This window comes from Pteropus medius, unplaced genomic scaffold (assembly GCF_902729225.1).
Source record: "Pteropus medius unplaced genomic scaffold, Ma_sr-lr_union100, whole genome shotgun sequence".
Lineage (NCBI taxonomy): Eukaryota > Metazoa > Chordata > Mammalia > Chiroptera > Pteropodidae > Pteropus > Pteropus medius.
In genome coordinates this window covers 4,927,184-4,939,826 of record NW_024349799.1, presented here as the reverse complement: position 1 = coordinate 4,939,826, position 12,643 = coordinate 4,927,184, and the positions used below count along the sequence as shown (strand labels likewise).

At 32.7% G+C, this 12,643-nt stretch overlaps 1 protein-coding gene across 7 annotated transcripts in view; it reads left to right on the top strand.

The window, feature by feature from the left end:
- The window catches only part of TRIM37 (tripartite motif containing 37), a 154,681-nt gene that overhangs the window by 23,731 nt on the left and 118,307 nt on the right, over window positions 1-12,643 (top strand). For all 7 annotated transcript variants that reach the window (XM_039885764.1, XM_039885761.1, XM_039885762.1 and 4 more), the window contains 3 exons: window positions 4,539-4,663; window positions 11,280-11,330; window positions 12,438-12,519. In XM_039885764.1, the coding sequence (XP_039741698.1) occupies window positions 4,539-4,663; window positions 11,280-11,330; window positions 12,438-12,519 (258 nt within the window). The remainder of the gene's footprint in view (window positions 1-4,538; window positions 4,664-11,279; window positions 11,331-12,437; window positions 12,520-12,643) is intronic.

The following is a 12,643-nucleotide window of genomic DNA, read 5'->3' as shown; positions in this document are numbered from 1 at the left end:
CATGATTTTGTATTCTAACAACATAAAACTTGGAATATATAAAGCAGATACTGACAGAATTATAATATTTTGATAAACTCACTATCTATAGCAGATGGTTAAAAAATACCTGATAGCTCCAACTAACAAAAGATTGTAAAAGTAGAGGATATTTGAAAAAGAAAATTAAGACCCTTGATCTAAAAGATATATTGGAATCCTAAATCCCAAAATGAACAACGTTTTTTTTAAGTTCACATGGAACAATTTTAACATTTGATATTGTATTAAGGTATACAGAAGTCTGGAGAAATTTCAGAAATTTATATAAGGGGTATTTTCTGTGACCACAGTGTAATCAGAAACATAGGTTAAACAATCGTGTATGAAAATTTACATTTATGTGTATGTTAAATATCTACATAGTTTTTAAGTAGGACATTGTAATTAAAATGGTAAATTATTAAAATAATAGATTTAGCTAAGGGATATTTAGAAGGAAACAGTCTAAAATGCAATTTTAAAAAAATTGACTATATGAGTTAAGTCTTCAACTTAAGAGGAAACAATAGTGTAGAAGCATAAAATAGAAAAATCTTGAAGATAGTAATGATATTAACAAAAGAGAGTGTCATGAAATAGTTGAGGGGATCAGCACACTCAATATTAGATCTTTGGAAAAAATTAATTAAATAGGAGATACCCTAGCAAGGTTGATGAAGAAAAATAAAGAAAGCATCCTATAGTATATTGGGAAGAAAAACAGACATAACCACAAATAAAGTAGAAATTTAAATAATAAAAAAATATTAAAAATAAATATATAATTTCTGCTATATACCACGAACTGTTCTGCGTGCTTTACAGAAAATGAGCAACTTTACTCAGGTAGAATCTACAGGAAAAGTGTAATTTTCTAGAAAATTATAATTACCAAAAATAAGAAAGAATATAATTTAAACTAAGAAACATTAAGTAAATTATGTTGGTAATAAATTTCTCTCTTTCAAAAGATATCAGATCTAGACTAATGGAAAAATTTTACCAAATCTTTAAATATCTGTTGCTTATCATAAGCAGTTCTTTCCTTTGAAAATACAAAAAGTATGAAAATGAACATCTCATTCTTTTGAGACTCATATAGCATTAATAACCAATTTGGCATATGAACAGTGTAAGAAAAGAAAATTAAAGCTCAATCTTACTGTAAACATAAATGCCAAAATCTTAAATACTGGCAAATCAAAATCAAGATATTTAAGAAAAACAAGAAAGCAGGATCAGGTAGGGTTAATCACAGGAATGAAAGGAATGTTTCATTATCAGAAAAATGTTTTGATTGTAACTCAGGAGATTAGAAGGCAAAACCACATGAATATCTAAATAGAAATGAATAAAATAATATTAATTTAAAAAATATTCAGTTATATTTGATCTTTGTTCAAATATATTTATTTAGCAAAATATGAGTAACTTTAACTTTATTAAAGGTACCTACTTAAAACTAAGGTTAAAAAAAAATCTGAGATTGCCTACTGCCAGTGTTTTACTTCTGAGGGTGCTGGTTCTTATTTTCAAAATAAGACAATAAATGTGGTATAAATAAATAGGAAGAGATAAAATTCATTTGTGGAAGATATTGTTATATAGATAGAAAATATATAGCTGTTAAACCTTTTTGGTGAGCAGATTTTGGTTGTTGATATAAAATCAAGGTATACAAATCACTAGTGTTCCTGTATGTCAGGAATAATGAGCTAGAAAATTTAATTGAAAAAATGCCTTTCATATTGGTGATAAAAATAAATGATTTTGAATAAATCAAGCAAGATATTGAAAACCTTATAGAGACAGTTATAAAAATCAAGATATAAAAATCACTAATGAAGACCTTTGTAGAGATATCAATTATAAAACAAAAAAGAGTTGATTAGAGAAAGTGTGCTGCATCTCATTGACTTTCAGATGTATATTTTGTTACATTATATTGGTACAGCCATAATTTATTGACTGTGGCACATAAATTGACTGTGGCACATTTATTTTTAGTGGCACATAAAGTTATATTTAATAATCAAGGGTCTATTACATTTTATGGACTATATAGTATATTTAGCCAGGGGAAAATTCAACATCACAAAGGTACAATTCTTCAAATGTAATCCATTATTTATTTCAACATGAATTTTCTTGGAATTTGGTAAAATTTTAATATTAACATGAAAGAACAAAGGACCCCAGATAACCAATGATCCTGGATTAAAAAGAAAGAAGAACAAATTTGGGGTTCTTGTTATATCTCATATCAAAACATAATATAAAATCATAGTAATTAGGACACAGGTTTCATCATAAACAGAAAAATGGACAAGCAGAACAGAATAAAGTCAGGAGTAGACCCCCAGGTATGTATGAAGACTTGATATATGATAGAGGTGGAGGAAGTTGGACCTTTCAACAAATATTGTGTGGGAAATGAAATTCAGTCTTCATTTTACACCATACTCAAGACTCAGTTCCAGGTGGATTAAAGACCTAAATATAAATCACAAAATTTGATTTTTAGAAGAGAATATCTTTGGTATGGGTAGAGAAAGATTTCTCAAGGCACAGTAGGTGCACAATATAAAGAATATAAGGTTTGAATGCATTATAATTAAAACTTTTTGAACAAAATTTTCCAAAACTAGGTTGACAAGCCATAGACTTGGAAAAGATATTTGTCATTCCTAAAACTGAACAGCAATGGATATCCAGAATTTATAAGGAAATACAGCTCAACCACAAATAATGATCTCATTATTAAAACAATCTCATTAAAAGTGGAAGGGGATATGAACAGATAGTTAACAGAAGTAGACGGTCAGATGACTAGTAAATTGAAATTTCATTGATAATCTGGTAAATACAAGCTAAAATCACTACACAGTGCTGTCTTACACTCATTAGGTTGGCAAAAATTAATAAGTAAAAATGTAAAGGTGCCAAGAATGTACAACAAAGGGAACTTATACACTGCTAATGGAAACAAATCTGCAAACATTGGAAAGCAGTTGGCTACTATCTGCTAAAAATTGACAGTATGCTTTAATAGAAATTCCAGTCCTAGAGAAACTTGCATATGTGTGCAAGGAACTGTGTGCAAGAATCTTTTCCAGAGTTATTTTTTAAAATGAATAATAGGAAACAACCTAAATATCCATTGATAAAGAAAATAAATTGTGCTGTATTCATGCAGTGATATTCTTTAAAACTGTCAAAATTAGTAGATTATGAATATCAGTACAATTAAATCTTGAAAACAATGTTGAGCGAAGAATGTAAGCTACCTGGTGATACAGCCTGATAGTATTTATTAAAGTCTGAAAACATTTAGTACATTGTTTATGGATGTGTGTAGACGCATATACTTGTAGAAACACGTGTAGTTTATAGTGATAGTAAACTTCACTTGTAGGAGTGAGTTACTTTAGGAGTACTCATAGTATGTATTCAATAAATATTTGAATAAGAGCTATAAATTTTGATATTTATTATGATACTAGTCATATCATTCTTAGTGCTGTAAGCAACTGTCATTGAAAAGATATAAAACCCAGTTGTACTGAATTTTATGAATATAATCCATATGCCATTTGATAGTGTGTTAGTTCGCTATGGCTGCCCTAACAAAATACCACAGATTGGAGGTTTTAATGACAAAAATTTGTTTTCTCATTGTTCTGGAGGCTGGAAATCCAAGATTAAGGTTGGTTTCCTTTGAGTCTCTCTTTAATTTGCAAATGACTATCTTCAGTGTTCTCTAAAGACTTTCCTTATCTCCAACTGTAGTACACTCTGAAGTATTGAGAGTTGGGAGATTGCAGCATATTTTTTTTGGAGGGAGGGCATGTACATAGTTCAGCCCATAACATTTTACAAAACTGTCAAACTGTTTCATATACAGCTTCATGATCGTTATAACAAACCCAGTAAAACAAGGGAAGATATTCCAGTTTTACACGTAAACACTCTCTCAGAGTCAGTGTGTGTGACAGAACTAGGACTTCATACTGGTCGTCTTGAATACAAAATTAGTAGTCTTGACTATCATGCTTATTTTACTAAAGTCGGATTTGTCACTTTTTACCTTTGGCATAACAAAGTATTTCCCAAATCGATATGGGTTAAAACTTTTTTTGTGTATGTTTACATCTTAAAATTTCTCTAGTTCCTGGAATGCAATTTGAGAAGTTCTTGTTTGAAAGCTATCAACCTGTATGTATTAATACGTAATGGCCTCACTGTAGCAGTCTAAAATATATTTGTTTAAAAGTGGATTTACCCTAATATATAAGGAGAGAAAAATGCATTAAAATCAAATACACTTAATGACTTTACTGTTTAGAATGCGAATAAATAAACCTATATTCTTTGAGATTCTTAATTCTCAAACTCACTTTGAAAGTCATTCTATTTTTCTGTATCTCATTTTTTTAGTATAGAACCAGAATAATTTCTGTTACCCTTTTTTTATTAAGGAGGTGCCAATGAACAGTCATAATTTTTTTCTCACACAGTTGCGGTCTTGTAGTAAGAGTGAGTTGATATCTAAGAGCTCAGAGATCCTCATGATGTTTCAGCAAGTTCATCGAAAGCCCATGGCATCCTTCGTTACCACTCCTGTTCCACCAGATTTTACAAGGTATGACAGTTTTTAAACCTCATTTTTATATGAAGTTTATGTGCAAATGCACGTACTTATTTCAAGAGAATGTTGTTTTCATCTTTTTTTTAAGATGCTGTTTATAATGTTGTGGTGTAGTGAACTTTAGTTTATGCATGTAATGGTTTAAAAAATTCTAGTGGACTTCCTACACTTCTGAGCGTAAAGAGATGACAGTGAATTAGGAATTGGTTACTTCTTGGAGCTTCATCTTCATACTGTAGGAAAAAAATTGATCCCATTTTATTTCATTCTTTATTTCATTCAGTGTCCGTTTTTTTTTTAACTGAGATATAATTGACGTATAACATTAGTTTCAGGTTCACAACATTATGATATAGTATTTGTGTATCTTGCGAAATGATCACCACAGTAAATCTAGTGGTGATTTTCGTGATGACAACTTCTAAGGTCTCTGAGCAACTTTTAAATATACAATACAGTATTATTAATGATAGTCACTATGCTGTACATTACATTCCCATGACTTAATTATCTTATAACTGACAGTTTTTACTTTTTGACCCCCGTTTTTCGATTCTTCATATAAGTGAGATCATACGGCATTTGTCTTTCTGTCTTATTCTCTTTCTGACTTATTTCACTTAGCATAATACTCTTCAAGGTCCATTCATGTTGTCTCATGTTTATTCTTTTATTTACCTTTTGAGTTTTCTTATATCTTGTTACATGGTGACTATAACTTATTTACATGTATTTTGTCAAAAGGAAAACTCATGAATGGATGAAATGCCAAAAGATTTTGAAGGTGACATGATGTTATCTCCAGACCCTAAAAGATAGGGGGAGGAAACAGTTGGCTGCATTCGATGTATCTTTTTAGTTTTTATCTTGGGCAGTCTTAGAATTCTGAACAGCATAATTTTTTTAAGTATGTTTAGACTATACTATGGTGTTAATAGCAGTGGTTCTTAACACTGGTTGTATTTTAAACTCATCTGGGATTATTTTGAAAATTACCAATGCTGGCCTATACCTCAGGTCATTTGAAATAAAATCCCTGTGGGTGTATTAGTATGCTTTGATTGCTATTACAAAATGCCACAGACTAGATGGCTTATACAACAGAAGTTTATTCTCTCACAGTTCTGGAGGCAAGAAGTTCAATATCCAGGTGCTAGAAAATTTGCTTACTGTTGAGGCCTCTCTTCCTGGCTTAAAGACAGCTGCCTCCTCACTGTGTCCTCATATGACCTTTTCTCTGCATGCATAGAGATCAGTCTCTGGTGTGTGTGTCTTTTCCTAATTTAAAGACTCAGTTCGTATTAGGTTAGGGTCCTACCCTTATAACCTCGTTTAACCTTAAATACCTTTCTAAAGGTCCTGTCTCCAAATATAGTCACATTGGGGGTTAGGGCTTTAACATGAATAGTTCAGTCCATAATATTGGATACAGCTAGGAATTTGTAGTTTTTTGTTTTTTTTTTTAATTCTTCTTAGCTTATTCCTAAAATGAGAGATTAAACCACTGTTTCAGAGGAATATATTGATATGACAGACTAGTCCATCTTATACTTTAGAGATGGCTTATGAAATGCTATCAAGTGTTTCTAGCATGTTGAGGGTATGGTACATTAGGAAACAGCCTTCGCTGTTTATGTGTTTAGCTTCTTTTTCTTTATTCTATAATATGCGATGTCCTCTTTGGCCACAGGGTGTTGATTGTACTAGACTATGGTGTAAGCCAGGGTTTTTTAATCCTGGCATTGTTGACATTTTGAGAGGGATAATTCTTCGTTGGGTGGAGGGAGCTTTCCTGTGTATTGTAGGTCATAGCATCAATAACACCTCTTCCTTTACAATTGTGACAAGAATGTTTCTAGACTTTTTCAAATGTGTCCTGGACACAAAATTGCCCTTGGTTTAGAATCACTGGTTTAAGCCTTTGTTCCTCATCATAGATGTACTCCTGAGGATCATGACCACCCACAGTTCCATAAATGGAAGGGCAAAATTTTTCTGGCAGCCAGAACTCAGGTAGTTCTCACTGACCAAGAAGCTATGTCTTTGTTTCTTTCTGAATTAACAAACCAGATACAATATTCATTATTTATTAAAGCACTGAATATTATTAAAAGGACTGAGCATTTGCTATTATTAAGTAAATATGGTTGAACTAAGGATGTTCATTAATGTTCCAAGGCTGCCTCTTCAATAATGTCTTCAGCCGTTTTAGTTTTGAATACACATATTTTTTGAACCATTCCATCACTAGTGGAATGAAATAAGTTTTGACATACATATCATATATAAAGATAAGTGTTTTTAATTCAAACTATGGTACATGGATCACCTATGTCAGAGCTGGAGTATTTATCCAAAATGCAAGTTTCTAGGCCCGTTCCCTGACAGCCTTTAGGAGTGATATCCAGAAAATGAATCTTGAGCATTCTAAATAATTCTGCACTAAAGTTTGGGACCCATTCATATAGGTAAACTATTATCCTGTGACCACTTGGCAGCAGCTAATCAGGTAGGCAACTCTGTTTTAGATTTCTTGAGTGTCAGTCTGCCACATCCAGTGATTGTTTTAATTTCTATTCCCTTTCTAACTGCCCAGAGAACTCAGGACCCCAACAGTCTTTTGCTTTCACTAACTTTTTTTTGGTTGTAGATGGAAGGGCCTGAAATTGGGAGGGGGAAGGTAGGAGGCACATCAATAAAGAAGAAACCACCAAAAAATTAAAAAATTTAAAAGTCTGAGAATTAAGGAACTTTTTGTGGGTAAAGGTTACCTTAGGGTTCCCTCTTTCCAGTAATGCTTAATGTCTTATTGGAAATTTTGGTTTATAACTTAACCGTAATTTTTATTAGAAACTCAGTTCATTAGTTGCAGTATACAGGAAACAAGTATTCATATGTTGATGCATTGAGCAGCAAAAAAAGTGGGCCAAGTAAGAAAGGCCAGCATTTATTTACATTAAGTTACAGATCAAAGTTTAGATGTGCAAAGCAGTGGTGAATGTTCCTAAGCTTTGAGGTCATGACTGGATTGTCTTAAGTTCCATCAGTTGATGATTGGAGATGGAGCCACAATGGAAAATAAAAGGCCATTAAACAATTGCAATGTTATTTTTTAAGGACTGTATGCTCAGTACTGTCCTAGGTGCTACAAAGGAGACATGGAAGAGGAACTAATAATTTTACTGAGTATATTTTCCAAATTCAATAGTAGAGAATTGTATCTTAAAGTCTATTATTTGTTACTCAGTTACCTACTGTCTGATATCAGAAATTCTGAAAAGAAATCAAAGTAGAGACTGGTGTGGTAAAGATTCCATACCTAGAAGAGAACTGTAGACCTTGAAAGATACTTAGGAATTCATTAGGCTGATGGGAATAAGATATGTATGCATGAACAAAAAATGTGATGTGATAAGAGCTGCTAGCTATATTTGGAGGACAGCAAGGAAATCCATTTTAACCAGAATTAAAGGGCTCTTGAAGGTGTTGGAGTGTTGTAGGAAATAAGACTGCATAAGTGTCCTCAGGGAGAACTTAAAAGGTAGAATCAAAAAAAAAAGCTAGACTGATATAGCTCTTCGTCCATAGAATGTTTTAAATTTCTGGGAGAAATGGTCGAGTTGGGAAGGAAGACCAATTTTTATGTAGCTGGAAAGGAAAACCGATCTGTTATATTGTAATCACAAATTTTCACAATCCAGTCATGACCTCAAAGCTTAGGAACATTCACCACTGCTTTGCACATCTAAACTTTGATCTGTAACTTAATGTAAATAAATGCTGGCCTTTCTTACTTGGCCTTGTTTCTTTGCTGCTCAATGCATCAACACATGCATACTTGTTTCCTGTATATTGTAATTCATGAACTGAGTTTCTAATAAAAATTATGGTTAAAATTATGGAAGAAATGGATACTTGTGGTCCTCTTTCTTCCCTTCGTTCATTAAGTCATGATGAGGACTCTGGTCTAGAGATTTGCAGATCAATATTTTTCGGATTACTGGGCTAGATAGAGATGGTTTGAGGCTAGCTTCTTCATATTCTCTGACGATAAATACTGACACATTCATCAGATAAGTTCAGTCATAAAGACTGGAGTAGAGGAGATATAGAAATAAAACTATGAGAAGGTAAAGCTGTATTTGTAGGCAGAGTGGTAACATCAGTATGCTTTCAGATAACCTCTGAAGGGATGAGCATAACGTGGAGATGTTAATAAGTAGTGATGAAATCAGATGGCTTAGTAGTCTCTATGGCTTTGTGTGTATGTAAAGATGAAAAAGAAATTTTTGATCCGGTATTTTCATGAAATTATAAGAATTTTCTAGCAAATGTTTGTAAATATTCAGTGAATATTTGAATGCCAGCTATGTTCTAGGAATGTGCTAGGTGCAAGTAGTAGGCATGACGAAGTTTTTATTTCCTCAAATTATAAATTCTGTGTTAAAGAGATGATTAAAGCAATAGTGAAATCAAATGATGACTGGTGATAGGGAGAGTATATGCATCCTGTTTAATGCTGCCCCATAGCACTAACTTGTTATATTATTTGTGTCTGAAAGTTTTCTTTTAAAAATATGCATATGTACTAATCAAAAACAGACTCACAGATATAGAGGACAATCTGGTGTTGGCCAGAGAGGAGGGGGTTGGGGCACTGGGAGAAAGAAGTAAAGGGTTAAAGATGTACAAATTGTTAGTTGACAGATGGTCACGGGGATGAGGAGCACGGCATAGAGAATTCAGTTAGCATTAAGGTAATGGCTAGGTATAGAGCCGGAGGAGAGAAAGAGCAGTCAGGGGGGTGGTTTTATAAACTATATAAATGTCTAACCAATATACTGTATACGTGAAACTAATAATACAACTAAACAAAATATCTACATACGTAGGCCTATATCACAGTACCTTAGGATTGATAGATCTGTTTTCTGTGTTCTGAATGTGATCATTTTCTGTCAGCAAGTGAGAGCTAGGGCAGACCGTACTGTACCTCTTGGTTAGTGAGCTTTAGCAACCTATATTCAGTTTATAAGCTTTTTTCCTCACTGTTCTGAAGATCTTGCAAGATTAGCAGGCAACTGGAGGTTGGTTGGAGTCTTTAGACATTATGAAATATGTTATGCATTTAGTGGCAGAATTGACCAACAATTTACTTGTGTGATTGGAAGTTGCATGAAATTATAGCCCAAAGCATGTCATGACTTGACCAAATTTGAAGACTATTCTGAGGAGACTCCCTTGAGCCCTGATTCAGTTTATAGTTCCAGGAATGCTTCCCAGGCACTAATTACATTGGTCCTCTTAATTGGGGTTTGTGTTTATTGAGTGCTAAGAGAGCATATAATGAGAAGTTAGAGCAGACCTCCAAAGATACGTGACTTCTAATTTGTTATCTGAAGGAACAGTAAGGGATAACCATGCTATAGGATCTGGGAATGAGGAATGTGAATCTTGGAAGAAGTAACAACTGCCTAGGGATATGGTAGGGGTACTTAACAATTAGATAATAGCTATACAGTTTACAGTTACAAGGCAAACTACATCTACTTACTGTGACAAGATGTGAGCTATTCAGCTATAGGTACTACTATAAAATAAAGAATAATGTATTTTTTAATCTATTTTGTATTTTCATTGGCAAATTACTAATTTCTTTAGGAACTTTCACTGACAATACTGTGGATGTATCTTGTATCTTATTTTGGTAATCACAAATTTTCATGAATTTGAACTTTAGAGAATATATTTGAAGATATTGATGAAATGGCTTGCAGTTTACCTTTTTGGTAAATTTATAATTTTATATATTAAATGTATAATACTGTTACAGTACTGTGTGACAGTGTCTTTATCATAAGTGACTTTTGAGGTATTCTAGTGATAGTGCTTTGGATTGTTCACATGATCAAAGGGTATTAGCAGCAAAATGGACTGTCACTTTGCCTGTATGTTGTAGTTATAGTTCATTTCTCTTTGGAGAGTATATGAAACTAAAGTTGTCTGAGGTAACCTCACCTTGCCAAGAAACTGTTAATGTGCTCATCCATCCTGATTGACCCCTGTGGGATTATGTATTCTTACTCTACAAAATTGTGTAGGTTTATTTGCTAGAAAATAGCCTCAGAGTCTTTAGAGTCTGTTAATATTCCTCCTAATTTGTTCCGAAGAAGGAAGCTTGGGGTTTTATTGCGATGTCTTTTGCTTTTGCTGTTTCTTTTGTTTTTTAAGCCCGTTTATATTGATTTTATATTCAGGTTCCCAGTCTAAGCATCAGTTTTTTCCTTTCCTGTTTCATGAGTGCTTTTAAAATGTCTCTTATACTTACTTTAATACTTAATTACACAGCGCCTTTTTTAAAAGAGTTTTTTCATAAAGTATTTGTTGAGTCCTTAATTGCATTGCAAACTTTCGATGTCATTTTTTGAAGGTTTTATGAATTTGTTTGATTTAATGTTATTTTTAGTTAGAATTTAAAAATATTTCTTAGGGAATTATTTTGGTTTAGTAAAGTTTTTAAGATATTACTGATGGACTTTATTTTTTAACTAAATGAAAATTTAAACCTATATAAGCCAAATAATTTTATTTTGCCTTTGCTTCTTTTTAGTGAATTAGTACCGTCATATGATTCAGCAACTTTTGTTTTAGAGAATTTCAGGTAAGGGTTTTTGACAACTCTGAATGTTTGTGTGTGTGCATAAGTAGCCAGGAAGGTGTTATCCCTGGGAAGGATGTAAAGCTGATGAACTGCGACACTCATTGTAATCTTAGAAGAAACATATTTCCTGTAGAAACATAGAGGTTGTTTGTTTGGATTGTATTTCTTCAGGAGAGATTGCTTTCTAGTCTGGGAAAAGGAACCTATTTATTTATTTTTATTTATTTATTTATTTTTAAAGAAGAGGGTCCACTTAGCTTTTGCTAAGGTGGGGCGAATGGGATGATAGAGATCAGTGAACACCCTACTCATCTTCTAAAATAAGAGTGGTGGAAAGAAGTCCATTTGAGTCCAGTTTATCTCAGCTCAGAGTGAGGAATTATGTATAAGAGGTCATTATTTTAACAAATTTGTCAGCTTTGTAACTTGCATGTTAGTTCTTTTCACCATTACTGCCTTTTCTTTAAGATTGGAAGCAAAGATTTAAAATAAAAAAGTCCTAAGGGATTTATTTTCAGGGGCAGCATGGAAACAGGGAACCAAGAGTATAAGATCTTGCCTGGGGGAGAAAAACTCCAGGAGATGATAACCATCAAAATAAGGCCAAACTGAGAATTTATACCACTCCCCATTTTATTTGTTTTTTTCTTACAGGATAATTTTGTGGCTCAAGTACACACTTTCTGAGGATTTCCCCACATGTGTTAAGATTTAGCACGTTATTTTGTTTTTCCATTTAATAAAAAGGATAATTATACTACAGGGATATGAGGAAGAAACACTTTTTTCTTTAATGGTGAAAGACTGCTTGTTGAAGTGGTAATTAAATTCAGACAGTTATATTTTCCTTTTCCCATAAATGTCAGTTTTGGGGGTTTTAACTTGAAACTTAAAAGATATTGCTGAATATTTCAGTATTTTAAATTTTCTTTTATTTCAGAATGTAAATATGTATAAATTTATACAGTGTAATCTTGACTTGATCAATCACCTTCTATTGCTTGTCCAGGACTTTAAATAAGTAACATGAATAAAGCGATTGGTTTTTATTTTGCCTGTGCTGTTTCACAACAGTTTTGATCTTGGGATTTGGTTGCTTTTCTTTAGCACTTTGCGTCAGAGAGCAGATCCTGTTTACAGTCCGCCTCTTCAAGTTTCAGGACTTTGTTGGAGGTTAAAAGTTTACCCAGTAAGTTTTTCATATTTCTAATAAATTTTTAAACTTAACATTTTTCAAGATTTTATAGTACACTGGTTTACTTTTTTTAGTGGAGTAAGGAATTAATGATAATTTTTATGTTACTTTTTAGGGT